Source organism: Pan troglodytes, chromosome 2, assembly GCF_028858775.2.
Source record: "Pan troglodytes isolate AG18354 chromosome 2, NHGRI_mPanTro3-v2.0_pri, whole genome shotgun sequence".
Classification (NCBI taxonomy): domain Eukaryota; kingdom Metazoa; phylum Chordata; class Mammalia; order Primates; family Hominidae; genus Pan; species Pan troglodytes.
In genome coordinates, this window is record NC_086015.1 from 19,575,061 (window position 1) to 19,590,861 (window position 15,801).

Genomic DNA, 15,801 nt, shown 5'->3' on the forward strand with positions numbered 1-15,801 from the left:
CATTGATTAAAATTCCAATGTAGGCCAGGCACGGTGGCTCATGCCTGTAATCCCAGCACTTTGGGAGGCCAAGGCGGGCGGATCACGAGGTCAAGAGATCAAGACCATCCTGGCCAACATGGTGAAACTCCATCTCTCCCAAAAATACAAAAATTAGCTGGGCGTGGTGGCACACGTCTGTAGTCCCAGCTACTTGGGAGGCTGATGCAGGAGAATCGCTTGAACCTGCGAGGCAGAGGTTGCAGTGAGCCGAGATCACGCCATTGCACTCTAGCCCTCTAGCCTGGCGACAGAGTGAGACTCTGTCCCAAAAAAAAAAAAAATTCCAATGTAAGACAGATTCATGTACAATCAATTCTGCTATAATGTTTGATGCGAAAATGTGAATTTATTCTAGGACAATTGATATATTAGGGAACCAAGTGAGCATAACTCAAATTTTATATTTGCTTATGCGTGATTCCACCAGTAAGAAACACTGGTGGAATCACACATAAGACACAGAAAACTGCACCCAGTTGAACAAAGATACATATGAATACACAAAACAATAAAAAAAAAACACCTTTCTCACATAGGGAAAGCCCAATACACACACACATGCACACACACACACACTTTACTAGAAATCGCCAAATCCTGCAGCACTGGCTCATTTTAGTGCTAGTAGTAGACAGTTTGATGGTTTCTAGTATCATCACCACAATTTCCAAAACCTTAGCTACCAGGCAAAGCCAAGAGTGCAAATGAGAGCGCTGCAAAAAAATTTCCAGCAGTGATTAAAAAGTTAAATAAAAAAGAAGGCTATACATTGGATCAAAATTTCAATTTTTATGAAACAGCTATTATAATAGCACGCCCTGAAGGACCTATATCTTAAAAGCAGAAAAACATCTCAACCCAAGATTTAAGGATTCAAAAAAAAAAAAAAACCACTTAATAGTTAATTTGTTTTTCTTTTAGAGACAGGTTCTCACTCTGTCACCCAGGCTTGAGTGCAGTGGCATGATCTACTACTGCACTGCCACCTCAACTCCTAGAGTCAAGCAATCCTCCAACCTCAGCTTCCTGAGGAGACAAGACAACAGGTGTGTGCCACCACATCTGGCTTTTTTTTTTTTTTTTTTGTAGAGACAAGGTCTTGCTATGCCCAGGTTGGTCTCAAACTCCAGGCCTCAACTGATCTTACTGCCTTGGCCTCCTAAAGCACTAGGATTACAGGTGTTTAGTTGTGATGTTCTATGCCAACATCAAACTGAAGGCACACCCATCCACTTCCACTATTATCACTTTCTATCCAATGTCCATTCACCTTCCTTCCACCAGCTCACAGTAACTCACAAGCTACAACCTTTCAGAAACTTCAGGTCTTTTTCAAGGTAAAATGCTATATTCATTGGCATATATTTCTTAACCATTTAACACGTTTAAAACATTAGGTTCTTATCTTATTTTTATGTTACACAAAGTTTTTGAGAGTTGTGCCACTAAATCCCTTTTTCCATGAGACCTGGGGTTTTCACTGCACAATTTTGCACATCAAGGTGATTTTTAGGAATGCACATGTCACATTATGGCAGAAGTAACTGAATCATGAGCCTGACCTGTTATTGAGCTTCAGTAGGTCCCATTTTACCTTGGATGCAGCTTCATTGCTCTTCATTTTTTCTCTCAGAGTTTTCCACCACTTGCTCTCTGGAGGATACTGCCATGGTGTTTTATCAAGTTCCTCTAAAAGCTTAAAAAAAAAAAACACACACACAAACACATAAACTTTTTCTTTGCCTTTTTCTTTTTTTTTTTTTTTTTTTTTTTTTTTTTTTGAGACGAAGTCTCGTTCTGTCACCCAGGCTGGAGTGCAGTGGCGCAATCTCAGCTCACTGCAACCTCTGTCTCCCAGGTTCAAGCAATTCTTCTGCCTCAACCTCCTGAGTAGCTGGGAGTACCGGTGCCTGCCACCACACTCAGCTAATTTTTGTATTTTTAGTAGAGACGAAGTTTCACCATGTTGGCCAGGCTGGTCTCGAACTCCTGACCTCAGGTGATCTACCTGTCTCAGCCTCCCAAAGTGCTGGGATTACAGGGATGAGCCACCATGCCCAGTCTGCTTTTTAAAAATAAATTTAAATCATATTAACACGGAAATATCTTCTTAAACAAGACTATACGGCCATACTACCCTTCACATTACTCAGACTCTTTTTTTCTTCCAGTTAGTAAACACCTGATAGAATCAATGGGTAACATGGAAGGCTTTTGTTTGGTCAGTGTGGGTTTCTGCCAGATGCTGGGATGCCCATAGGACAGACTGGAGTGCTACCTCCTCCACACCTCAAGCAGGGGCTCTGAGACCCTCCTCGGTCTTTGACACTGGAAGGAAAACCACTCCTTCCACAGAACTCTTGTAGGAAAACCAACAAATAACCACGGACTCCTATGGTACAGACCAAATGCTCCAGAGTGATTTAATATGTGATTCGAGATTATATCCTATATTGTGTAATCATGACAATACCAAATTGTATCATCCAAAATCAAGTGATAAATGTGACTATATTTTATCTCCTGTCACAGTGAAATGTACAAACTATGTACAAATAATAACAACCTGTGGAAAAGTCACTGATTAGTTTGAAGAGTAAAAAGCTCTTTTTTACCTAAAGAAATACTTCTAGATTTTTCCAGTGCTAAGCCATTCTTGCCACTTCTTGGCAGTAAGTTCAGTTCCTTTGGAAGGTATACTTTTTCAGATAGCTGGATGCTATTTAATAAATTAGTAAATTTAGTAAATTACTGTTTGCCTACTGAAAGATGTTACATTTTCAATCATCTTCCAAAAATGCTTAACTTACATAAAAATGAGCTATGTACCAGAAGTTGGACTTAACAAGTTCCAAAGTTGTATTTAAGAATAATTTTCAATCATACATTTTGTTTAAAACAGATATGAATAGCAGACCCATTACCAAGTGAATCAAGATTAAAACATTTTCAAGAACTGACTATTCCCTAATGAGCACTCCACATAAACTAAAACAAAAGTTCTCACCTGCTTAGTGACAGCATGTATGTTTCCTAGCAAAGTAACAGTGGGCTTTACATTATTCCCCAATTCTTCTGCACAGATATCAACCTAAAAAAGAGACAAGGCTAAAGAACAACCCATGTTTATTCTGAAAAATATGTAAGAAGGCAATTACGATTGAATAAATGAACTGTGTATATAGAACACATGATAAAGAAGATTTGATATTCAGAAGTTCCTTAATAAAAAAAGTAAAAGTCCATAGAACTATATTAGTATCATAGCTAGTATAGAGAGCCTCATTATCTTCCCTCATTTAAAAATCTACTCTATGGAATTTTGGTATTGCTTCATTATACCCATAGGGAATGCATTTGACCTGATCAATTATAGTTTTGCATCTAATCAGTAAGTTCTATTGAATTACATTTGGAATTCCTATCTAGAGTTTGGGTTCTCAAATATAAGCATATATCGGAGTCACCTGGTATATTCTGGGCTTGATAAACCATAAACTGCAGGAATCTACCTCAGAGTTTTTTATTTTAATAGGTCTGGCGTAGGGTCCAGAAATGTGCATTTCTAACAGGTTTCGCAGGTGGTGCTGATGCGCCTGGCCCAGGGAACCACATTTAGAGGACAATTCCAAGAACATGGCACGATTACTTCTCCATTTACTCAGAAGTTCCATGTCTGGATGGCCATGGACAAATGATGGCTTCTGCAAAGAGGAATACTTTAGCCACCCCAAAGGGAATGTATCTCATTCTATAATCAAGAGGGCAATCAAGAGGTATTGGCATCTTCCAGGTAACTCTGTCTTGTTTGTCTGCGGTTTTAGTTCTCAACTGGCTCAGCTGGGAAAGGAGCAATTAGAAGTTGACTCCTTAAGAAGTAAAAGGTAGACTGGGAAAAGGGCAACTGTAGCTGGCTCATCAAACATCAAGCAACCCAAGCACAGTGGCTCAAGTCTGTAATCTGGCATTTTGGGAGGCTGAGGTAGGAGAATTGCTTGAGGCCAGGAGTTTGAGACCAGCCTGGGCAACATGGCGAGACTCTGTCTTTACAAAAAAATTAAAATTAGCCAGGCATTGTTGTACGTGTCTATAGTCCCAGCATGTCAGGAAGCTGAGGCGGGAGGATCACTTAAGCTAGAGAGGTTGAGGCTGAAGTGAGCCATGATCGTGCCACTGCACTCCTGCCTGGGTGACAGAGCCAAGATGCTGTCTCAAAAACAACCAAGCAAAAACATCAAGTAAAATGGGGCGAATCTGTGTAGGGCAAAAAGGTTTGCATGCCACTATGCAGGTAGTACTTTCCACACCAGTAAAGAAACTGGCTTATAAGGTGGGTCATAATGATACAAGAATCATCAAAGACAGGTCAGAATACATTCCGGATGCTGTTTAATGACTTGTAAAACAGTGTCATTTAGAAATTCCCATTGGAAGGGTGAAAGTTTTGGCATCTGAAAGAAAACCTCACTCCCTAACAAGGCCAAATGTTTTGTTCTAGTCTACCATCCTACTTAAGTCTCTTTTCTCTACCTTTAAATATACTTGAATTGTGAATAAAAGACAAATTATGTTTTCTAAACTATTTGAAACTTGATTTTGAAAGGTTTTCTGGCTAGAAGTAAAGTGGCACATTATGTTTCATAGGCTAGAAAAGGAAGCTTATTTTGGTACCTATAATTATGTTAGACAATTTATAAAATTCTACTTGTGTAAAAAGAGAACAGTTTTTTTAATAGTAATCAAGAAGATAACAGAGCTGATTACGGCTGATAGTGAGAATAATGAACATAGACATTTCTGATTTTAAGTTCCTCCTCTCTAAGTACCTGGATAAACTTCACATCTGGCTGATATCTTGGAGGCAGTCCAAAATGTAAAATCCAATTTAGTCTGGCACCAAATAACACAATTACATCAGCAAATTGCAAAGCCCTATTAAAAAAATTGATATGAAAGTATAACTATATTTCTTATTTGAATTATTCTAAAATTTATCTCTGAAGTATTTGAAAAGTCTAAATCATTTGGAGCTTACATCAGACTTCAGAATCAGCTTCTAGGGTATATTTGATCTTTCAAGCTAAAATAATTTATAAAACCATTCTATATAAATAGTTATCTAAAATATAAATTAAGTAAAAAAACATTACCATAAGCTGTATCTACACTCTTTTATTACTTTTTTATAATTAGAAAAATTAGTACAAGTACACTGTAGGCAATCCAGAAAAAAACAGAAAAAGTATAAGGCAAAAAACAAAATCACCCCATAATACTTTCAACTTATAAACTATTATGAATATACTGGCAAATTTTCGTCTACTTTTGTTTTCTATGCAAATACATTTTTACATAGTTGAGCTTATATACTATAATACTGTCTCATACACTTTTTTTTTATTTTGTTTTGAGACAGGGTCTCTCTCTCTTTTGCCCGGGCTGGAATGCAGTGGTGCAGTCATGGCTCACTGCGTCCTCTCCTCTCAGGCTTAAGCAACCCTCCTACCTCAGCCTCCTGAGCAGCTGGGACTACAGGCACATGCCACTGCACCTGACTAATTTTTAATTTTTTGTAGAGATGGGGTTTTGCCATCTTGCCCAGGCTAGTCTCGAACTCCTGGTTTCAAGTGATTCGCCCACCTTAGCCTCCCAAATTGTTTGGATTACAGGCATGAACCACTACACCTGGCTGTCTCATATACTTTTGCTTACATAAATGTTTTCCTGGCCTGGTGCGGTGGCTCATGCCTGTAATCCCAACACTTTGGGAGGCAGAGATAGGCGGATCACGAGGTCAACAGATGGAGACCACCCTGGCCAACATAGTGAAACCCCATCTCTACTAAAAATACAAAAATTAGCTGGGCGTGGTAGCGGGCACCTGTAGTCCCAGCTACTCGGGAGGCTGAGGCAGAAGAATTGCTTGAACCCAGGAGGCAGAGGTTGCAGTGAGCCAAGATCACACCACTGCACTCCAGCCTAGTGACAGAGCGAGACTCTGTCTCAAAAAAAAAAAAAAAAAAAGGTTTCCTTTCTCATTAAGTTCTTAAATACAACTTTTAAAGGCTACATATTTTGCTGAACACAATATACCAAAATTTATTTAATGTTTTCTCAATTGCTAGATATTTTGTTATTAATAGTGCTGGCTTGCACATCTTCACACTTAAGTCTTAATGCACTCTTCACATTGGTCCCTAGAAGCAGGTTATTTTTAAGACTATTGATTCATATTCCAGAATTGCTTTCTAAAATATTACACCAATTAGATTTCTAAGTTTTATTTTATATATTTTAATACTTTTGTCAATATAACTTCTAATCTTTTAATGATTTCTACTTTCGTAAACAACCACCCTTGCTTTCTTTTTCTTTACTTCACATATCTTTGCCCAGTCTTGTTTTAAAGCTGTATCATTACGTTTCCGATGTGGCTCTTATAACACATACAGTTGCTGTTATTACTAATCTAATCTGAATGTCTGCCTTTTTCCAGGAGAGTTTATTATCATAATTGCTGTGGGTTTTGTTTTGTTTTTCACTTCTCATTTTTCTGCTTCTTTTATCTGTTTCCTGTTTTTCCTGTCTTTTGCCATACAGGATCTGTATTTACTGCTTTTGTCTTCTTCAGTGATAAATGCAATTTTTCACAGAAATTATATACTCATAAATTGAGTACATACTCAAAAATCATCTTTAATATTGTATTAGTCCTATGAGACCCAATTTAACAAACAGATAACTGCAATCAGCAGGACGGACTTGCTTACTGATACTCTACAACTCTTGAAATCATTGATTCAATTATTTATAGTCCCTTGTAACCTTTTTTACACTGGTAATGACATTAATATTATCCTCTTAAAATCTGGCTAGATTGAAGATAAACTTCATTTCAACCTAAGTATAAAAAAATTAAGTGTAAGAATTAACTTGGTTACTGTATATAGTAATATAAATAAAAATACAATATATTAAGATAGCACTAAGTGAGGAACAATTAAAGATCTAGCAGCAAACATTACATTTAAAAAGCCCTCAGAAGCCAGGTGCTCACACCTGTAATCCCAGCACTTTGGGAGGCCAAGGTGGAAGGATCACTTGAGCCTAGGGGTCTGAGTCCAGCCTGGGCAACACAGTGAGGCCCTGTCTCTACAAAATAAAAATCAAAAACCCTCAGAATTAATTTTAACCCATGAATGAAAATATGAAGAACACCAAACACATGACAGTAATAAACTACAGAAAGGGAAGCAAGAAATGGCATCAAAAAAGATATTTAGGGGACTGCAAATGAATCCATAATTATTTGCTTCCTAAAAAGAAAAAAAAAAACACCTTAGGCCAGGCATGGTGGCTCATGCCTGTAATCCTAGCACTTTGGGAGGCCTAGAAGGGTGGATTCCTTGAGCCCAGGAGATCAAGACCAGCATGGGCAACACGGTGAAACCTCGTTTCTACAAAAAATACAAAAATTAGCTGGGTTGTAGTGGCACACACCTGTAGTTCCAGCTATTAATACTTGGGAGGCTGAGGTGGGAGGATTGCTTTAGCCCAGCAGGCAGAGGTTGCAATCAGGTGTGATCGCACCACTGCACTCCAGTCCAGGCAACAGAGCAAGACCCTGTCTCCAAAAAAAAACCAAAAACCGGCCGGGTGCAGTGGCTCACACCTGTAATCCCAGCACTTTGGGAGGCTGAGGCGGGCGGATCACAAAGTCAGGAGATCGAGACCATCCTGGCTAACACGGTGAAACCCCATCTCTACTAAAAATACAAAAAATTAGCCGGGTGTGGTGGCAGGCGCCTGTAGTCCCAGCTACTCGGGAGGCTGAGGCAGGAGAATGGTGTGAACACAGGAGACAGAGCTTGCAGTGAACCAAGATCACGCCACTGCACTCCAGCCTGGGCGACAGAGCAAGACTCCGTCTCAAAAAAAAAAAAAAAAAAAAAAAAAAAACCAAAAACCCTAAAGCAATATAAAACAATGTTAATAACTGATGCAATCCTACTTCTTATACATTATTGCCAAATGAAACCTTTTTTTACTTAGAGATTCATCTGTCTATATTTTTTATGTTGATGCTGATAAAGTTGAGTGGTGGTTAGGTAAGTATTCATTACATTATTCTCTCTTCCTGTGTGTATAGTTAGAATATTTCATAATAAAGACATTTCAAGAAATTAAAAAGAAAAAAGTTATAGTATATTAAAAAGCATGCCTTAAAAATCTAAAAAGAGGAAACTTCCAATGCCAGCCAAGATTGGCTAAGTTTGAAGAAGCAACCCACACAGAGGGTAAGTTTCCAAGGTATTTCTCCCCCGTGTTTTGTCTCCTGGCTTTGACTCAAAGGCAGCCCTAGTTGCAGAACTGCAAGCAGCGAAAACTTGCAGAGAAACTGTTTTTTTGGCCAAAGGATCAGGAAAAGGGCCACTGCAAGCTGGAGAGTATGGGGGGAAATGTCAGATTTTTTTTCTTTTTTTCTTTATCTCCAAGCTCTGCTCTGAGGGCAGCCCTACTGCAGAGCTGCATGGTGGTGGCTCCCAAGCAGCTGAAATTCCAAGAGAAACGTCATCTTTGAGGCAAGAGGGATTGGGAAAAAGGGTCCCTGTGGTCTGAAGAGTATGGGGACAATCCCCATTATTTTTTTCTTCTGCAGCTTGTTCAGAGGGCAGCTTTAGTTATGTGATACTATAAGGGAGCAGCAAGAGCCAGGAAAAGGGGCAACTGAGAATGGGAGAGTGGGGGTGTGGAGCCTACAGAGGAGAGAAAATAAATCCCTAATTCTGGGTATGAACCAGTACATGTCTGGGGCTCACCCCTGAGCTGGACATGTGCAGACAGACTCAAAACAGCACAGCAAAGGCTCTGAAACTGAAGTGACCCTGGAACTACTTATATATGGTTAAGTTCACACTTCGATTTGTAGTCAAGCTAATCTAATCATGTTGACTGATTGCTAAGAGAAACCAACAAAAATCAACATTCTACAGAGGATTTTAATATGACCCAGAATCTCCAAATACAATATTCAAAAATCCAGGATACAATCCAAAATTACTCAGTACAAAAAGAGCCAGAAAAATGTGATCAACTCTCAAAAGAAAAGATAATGAATAGATGCCAATCTGAGATGACTCAGATGTTGGAATTAATAAACAAAGACTGCAGAAACTATTATAATTTACCCCATCATGAAGTATAGAAAAATATTATTAAAAGAAATGTAAAAATAGAAGATCTCAGCAGAGAAGCAAAATATAAAATAAAAGGATTAAAAAGAAATGAACAGATAGATACTCAGGGACATGTCAGACAGTATCAAAATGGATGAAGGTTGACATAGAAAAAATATTTGAAGAAAGAATGATGAAAACTTTCCAAATTTAGAGAAAGACAATTTAGAGAAAGACATAAATTTAAATATTCAAGATTTGAGAATCCCAAAAGGCTAAATTAAAATAAACCATTTCCAGACACATCATACTTAAACTGCTGAAAACAAAAGATAAAGGAAAATCTTGGGAACAGCCATGGAAAAACAACATATTACATACAGAGCAACAATAATTTGAATGACTGCAGATTTCTCATATGAAATGAAAGCCAGAAGATAGTCCAAAAATAAACAGGTATGCTTAAAATTCCATGATTCTTTCAGAACTCCATCCTAGATGAAGATCACAAAATAATTTAAATTAGCCTAAAATCTACCAAGCCATTGTATTTAAAATCTGGAATGCCACACACCTGGATCTGGCTGCACCTACACAGTATGGATGGTTGTCAGGGACAACACCCTTCCCCATAGGGGTGGGCAAAAATGGCAGTTTATATTGCTCCACCAATTTCTTGATACTCTCTTCTGCATGAGCGTAAGCAGCACCTATAAGAAATGCAAATGTATTGGACAATTCAGTTAAGCTATAGGCACTGTGACCCTTAAAAAAGTTCATGTGAAATTGCTTTTTACTTATTTATATTTTGAGACAGGGACTCACTCTATCACCCAGGCTGGAGTGCAGTGGCATGATTTTGGCTCACTGTAACCTCTGCCTCCCTGGCTCAAGCAATCTTTCCTCCTCAGCTTCCCGAGTTGCTGGGACTACAGACACACACCACCACCGCACTCAGCTACTTTTAAAATTTTCTGTATAGACGAGGTCTCCCTATATTGCCCAGGCTGGTCTGCTGGTCTTGAACTCATGGGCTCAAGCAATCCTCCTTCCTTGACCTCCTAAGAAATTACTTGTAGATCTTCTCAAATACTCTCCTTCTGCCTATACCTGGGCTTAAACTCAAAACAAATTGTGATTACAGTTTTTATCGCTGGTATTTTAAAATGCTTAACAAAGTAAGAGTTCTAATTTTCCACCAATAACACTCTCAATTATTCTGAAGGATGTCTATCCCAAAACAAAAGTCACATCTCACAGCTCTTGCTACTGTCACTTACCCATTCTATGCTATGGTCCTACTAAACTACACTCTACAAGTCCCTGAACACACTATCTTCATTGAGAGGCCCAGGTGGCCAGGGAAAAATGTTGCCCTGAAAGAGAAAGGCTCTCTCTACCCTCATATGTTGGTCCTCATCTCCAGTAAACCTCCTCTACACAAGGTCTCCTAGTCCAGGCATGGAAATTCTAAGGTGCATTAAGTTTCTAAAGATCTGCAGATCTTTCTACAGGCTCTGTAATTCTGTGATTGTAACAGAGCTAACCCCAGTGGGACACATTATCTTTTTTGTTGCTGTTGTTGAGGCAAAGTCTCACTCTTGTCACCCAGGCTGGAGTGCAATGGCACGATCTCGGTTCACTGCAACCTCCACCTCCCGGGTTCAAGCGATTCTCCTGCCTCAGCCTCCCAAGTAGCTGGGATTACAGGTGCCTGCCACCACGCCCAGCTAATTTTTGTATTTTCAGTAGAGACAGGGTTTCACCATGTTGGCCAGGATGGTCTCGAACTCCTGACCTTAGGTGATCCGCCCACCTCGGCCTCCCAAAGTGTTGGGATTACAGGCGTGAGCCACCACACTTGGCCCACGTTATCATTTGTTTTCACAGTTATGTGCCTGGGAATAACCCTCTGCCCTATTCCCTTGATGACATTAAAAATACCTTATTGTTCAAATGTTCCATTTCTAATGTCATCAAGACCACTATTTTTTTTTGCTATTTTATACTTTTTCAAGGCTAGTATATTATTCCATATTCTGTATATATAATTCTCTACTGAATCCTAGTAAACAGTATCATGCACTTGCAGATTCAATATAATGCTCCACTCTACAAAACTACCTTAAAATCCCTTCTCATACATGTATGATGAAAAATAGTTCCTTTTCTTTAATCCAGAAAGTTTTCTTGTATTCTCCTTCCTGTCTCAATGTCTTTGTACACTCAGTTCTCTCTTCCTGCTTTGCCTTTGGTCTCTGTCCACTTGGTGAACTATTGTCTGCTTTTTCAAGATGCAGCTGTTGTGTCATCTCTTCTGGATAGTCCTTCCATACTATCTACACAAGCAAATTGTTGCTGCTTTCCTTGAAAACCCACCTCAACCTCTCTGTACACACCACGCAAGAACATACCGCACTTACTTGTTACCAGGTCTATCTCCCCTCCCCAATAGGTAGGAACCACTATTTCTCTGTATCCCTCATGAATGTTTTGTGTAATCCCTGCCTTATCATAAGCATTCATCAAATGTTTGTTAAAAGAAGAATGAAAACTAGCATCCACTGAGTGCTTTCCACATATTTTGCTATTTAATTATATCCTATTGAGGTAGTTAATATCCCTATTTTACAAGTGAAGTAATCTGAGACTCAAAGCAGTTGTTTCCCAAAGTCACAGAGCTAATACATCATACAACACATTCCGCTCAGTTCTGACCTCAATTTTTTTGTCATACACTATCAAACTATTTTTAGTTTCTACAGATTTAGTTCCTAAGCAGTTGATAACTGATTAGCATGGTCATAGGTGATCCCAGCAGCCTCAGTTCCAGAACACGAAATGGATACTATAATAAATTGCTGACAGGAGTATAAATTGGTTGGTACAACACCTCCAGAGAAAGCAATATGACAATATATACTAAAAGTCTTAAAAATACTCATACCCTCTAACTTTTCTTTCTAGGAAACTTAAATCCTAAATATAGAAAAAGCTTTAGGCACAAACATGTCTGCCACAGCTACTCTAAACAGTTACTGGCAAAGATTTAAATATTTGCCAGGAAAGTAAGTGTTAACGTACACATGAAGAGACATTAAAAATTATATTTAGGAAATACTTTTAAGATGAAAAATATTATAATCTTAAATGAATAAGGTAGAATATAAAACGGTCTATAATATGAGCACAGTACGTAATCTATGTGTAAAAAGGAATAGAAATGTACTAAATATTAAAAACAGTTACCTTAGATGAAGGAACTTCTACTTTTCTTGATTTTTCCAAAATGTTTTATAATAGAATAAGCACATTTCACTAATAAGACCAAAGAAATTAAATAGGTAGTATTTCCTTAAAAGGGTGAAATCTCTGGGCATTAAAGAATAAGTCTGTAATTTCAAAACAAATAATGCTAAATGGATGAAGAGAATTCTTATTCCAATCTCAAACATTAGAATAGACATTAATAAACAATGAAAGTTTGTAAAAAGAATTGGCACTTTCAAAAGCCTAGCAAGATTTAGAGTTCTATTCATGCTACCTTTCCCGATGATAAGAAGGGGTTGTTTGGCATTCCTAATAACAGAAGCCGCCGTGCACACAGCAGAGGTTTCTGCCATGCTAATAGGAGGTGACATGCAGCGTTCCATGTACCTGGAAAAAAAGAGCCCTATTAATTAAAAGAGGCCAACTATGATCTTTTTATTGTGAAAATTTCAAATATATAGAAAGGTAGAAAAAATAGTACAATAAATCTCCATACACCCCCATGTAGATCTAACAACTTAATATCATTTTACCACATTTGTTTCATACACACATAAACATGCATTTATTTTTCATGAACTATTTTAAAGTAAATAATAGGCATCAAGACACTTCACCCTTAAAAATTTCTCCATGCAGCTGTGAATAAGGACCTTCTCCTATATTCAACTATCACATCATTACCACATCTAGTAAATTAACAGTTATTCCCTGATATCATCTAATAGCCAGTGAAATGGCCAATTCATTAACAGAAAATCTGAGTTAATGGCTTTGTACTGTAGTAGCAGCAGTAGCTGTCCTAACAGTAAAAACATAATAAAATCTAATATTTGCTATGTGCCATTTATTCTCATGTAACTGTCAAAACAATGAGGTTAGGTATTAACATCATCTCCATTTCACCACTGAGGAAAAAAAGACTCAGAGAAAGTAACTTGTCCAAGATCTCCAGATGGCACGTGGCAAGACAGGACTGAACTAGTCATTCTGTCTCCAAAGTCCATGCTTTTAAACACCTTACCACATTTCTCTTTTTTTTTCTTTTCTTTTTTTTTTTTTTGTGGAGACAGAGTCTTACTCTGTCACCCAGGCTTAAGTGCAGCGGTGCAAACTTGGCTCACTGCAACCTCCATCTCCCAAGTTCAAGCGATTCTCCTGCCTCAGCCTCCTGAGTAGCTGGGACTACAGGCACATGCCACCAAGCCTGGCTAATTTTTGTATTTTTCGTAGAGATGGGGTTTCACTATGTTGGCCAGGTTGGTCTCAAACTCCTACCTCAGGTGATCCACCCACCTCGGCCTCCCAAAGTGCTGGGATTACAGGCGTAAGCCGCCGCACCCAGCCCCACTACAGTTCCACTCACTGGGTGTTAATATTTTAGTATCATAATATGCATTAGTAAAAGAAATATTCAAACTGTCACAGTTAAGTGTTTCTGGACACCAAGTCCTGTGCTATTTCATTTATTCTAATTAATATAAATTATACTGTATAAAATTTAGATACATTGTCAAAATATTTAGACATATAATAAAAAAGGACAATCTGTATAAAATTTAGAAGAAGGCTTACAGAGTTAACTTACCTGAGCTTACCCTCCTCCCCTTAGTAGTATTTTGATTATCATGTTCAGGTATCAGGCAGAATAAACAAGTGTCTTTTTTATCTGACTCTCCGAAATAAAAAATCACTCCTGGCTGGGCACGGTGGCTCATGCCTGTAATCCCAGCACTTTGTGAGGCCGAGGTTGGTGGATCACAAGGTCAGGAGTTCAAGACCAGCCTGGTCAACATGATGGAACCCTGTCTCTACTAAAAATACAAAAATTAGCCAAGCATGGTGGCGGGCGCCTGTAATCCCAGCTACTTGGGAGGCTGAGGCAGGAGAATCGCTTGAACCCAGGAGGCAGAGGTTGCAGTGAGCTGAGATAATGCCACTGCACTCCAGCCCGGGCAACAGGGAGAGACTCAGTCTCAAATTGAAAAAAAAAATCACTCTTTGGTACACAGAGTATACAGTAAGACCCACTGACTCTCTGTAGTCACTAGAGAACCATTTGGTCCACAACAGCAGAAACGCACTAAACAGTACCCATGATGCTTTAACCCTAAGTACCTATCTCTATCAGGGGATGATTTAGATACCAGTGAAAAATGCTTTTTGTACTTCTTTTCACTTAGTGTTTATTTAAGAAATATGAGAATATGAGAAATCATAGAAACCTCTATACTGGAATATTTGTTAACCACAGAGAGAGACAGCTAGATGTTTTTTATCCTGAGTCCTAATACTTTTTAATAATCACCCAACCTCTTGGCTTACATTATAAAGATTCTCAAGGACCCATATTACATTAACGAGGGATGTATATTTATGGTTACTGGAGGAATATTTTCAACGAGGAGTTCAGGAAGTTCTAAGTATTTGGTTTAGTAATTAAATCCAGAAATAACTACTAACATCATTTTAATTAAGAGAATTAACCCTTTGGCTAGGATTCAGTTTAATTACTAAATAACCAAGTTAAGACAAATGGAAATTAACTTATAAACTGCTGGGTAAATTCTTCTAAAAAGGTAGGCATTATGATAATACATGTACATTGAAGAAAGAATTCCAGCATAACTATTACTCACTTTATAGAATTCACATTCACCTGAAGGTTCACAAAATCTGCTGGTATGTCAACATAGCAAGCACCTGGACGACCATAGATACTGCTTCTCACTGCCTACGTTCATTACAAGTAGAAGAAAAGATTTGTAAAATCTCAGTCTTATCATATTCTACTCAAAGATAATTTAAAACTGGAAAATGAACACTTTTCATTTTTCTGGACATCCTTAGGTGGAGAAAAAAATAATTATGATGAAAATCGAAATGTCCTCTATTGACTACATTTTTAAAGATTTTTTGTTTAAAAGGGAGAGAGATAAGAAAGTATTCATTTAGGGCTTTAAAATTCATGTTCTATTACACTTTAGTTTGGGAAATTATTCACCCGGCTCTGCCTGCCAAGTTTTTGCACTGTAATATGTACTTTCATCTGCTTCCTAATCTTAGTAATCTGGCAGTGTTTTCAGAAACTGTGATGCTGTTACACGTATCAAATGGTTTCTGTAACTCCTGGTTTTGAAACAGCTAAAATGTAATTTCACGTATAAATGCTGATTATAATTTATAATACAGGTTGAGTATCTGTAATCCAAAAATCCAAAATCTTCCAAAATGTGAAACTTAGTGTGTGCCAAGAAGATGATACAGGTGGAAAATTCCATATCTGACCTCATGTGACAGCTCACAGTCAAAA

The 15,801-nt window shown here is 38.1% G+C and overlaps 1 protein-coding gene across 6 annotated transcripts in view; it reads right to left on the reverse strand.

The window, feature by feature from the left end:
- Positions 1 to 15,801, reverse strand: part of HACL1 (2-hydroxyacyl-CoA lyase 1) — a 51,308-nt gene that overhangs the window by 19,929 nt on the left and 15,578 nt on the right. For 3 of the 6 annotated variants that reach the window (XM_063805283.1, XM_016940037.4, XM_016940038.4), the window contains exons 7-13: positions 15,128 to 15,222; positions 12,763 to 12,875; positions 9,793 to 9,928; positions 4,869 to 4,974; positions 3,555 to 3,746; positions 3,050 to 3,133; positions 1,637 to 1,738 (exon numbers count right to left, since the gene is read on the reverse strand). In XM_063805283.1, coding sequence (XP_063661353.1) covers positions 1,637 to 1,738; positions 3,050 to 3,133; positions 3,555 to 3,746; positions 4,869 to 4,974; positions 9,793 to 9,928; positions 12,763 to 12,875; positions 15,128 to 15,222 — 828 coding nt within the window. 6 annotated transcript variants of the gene reach the window in all.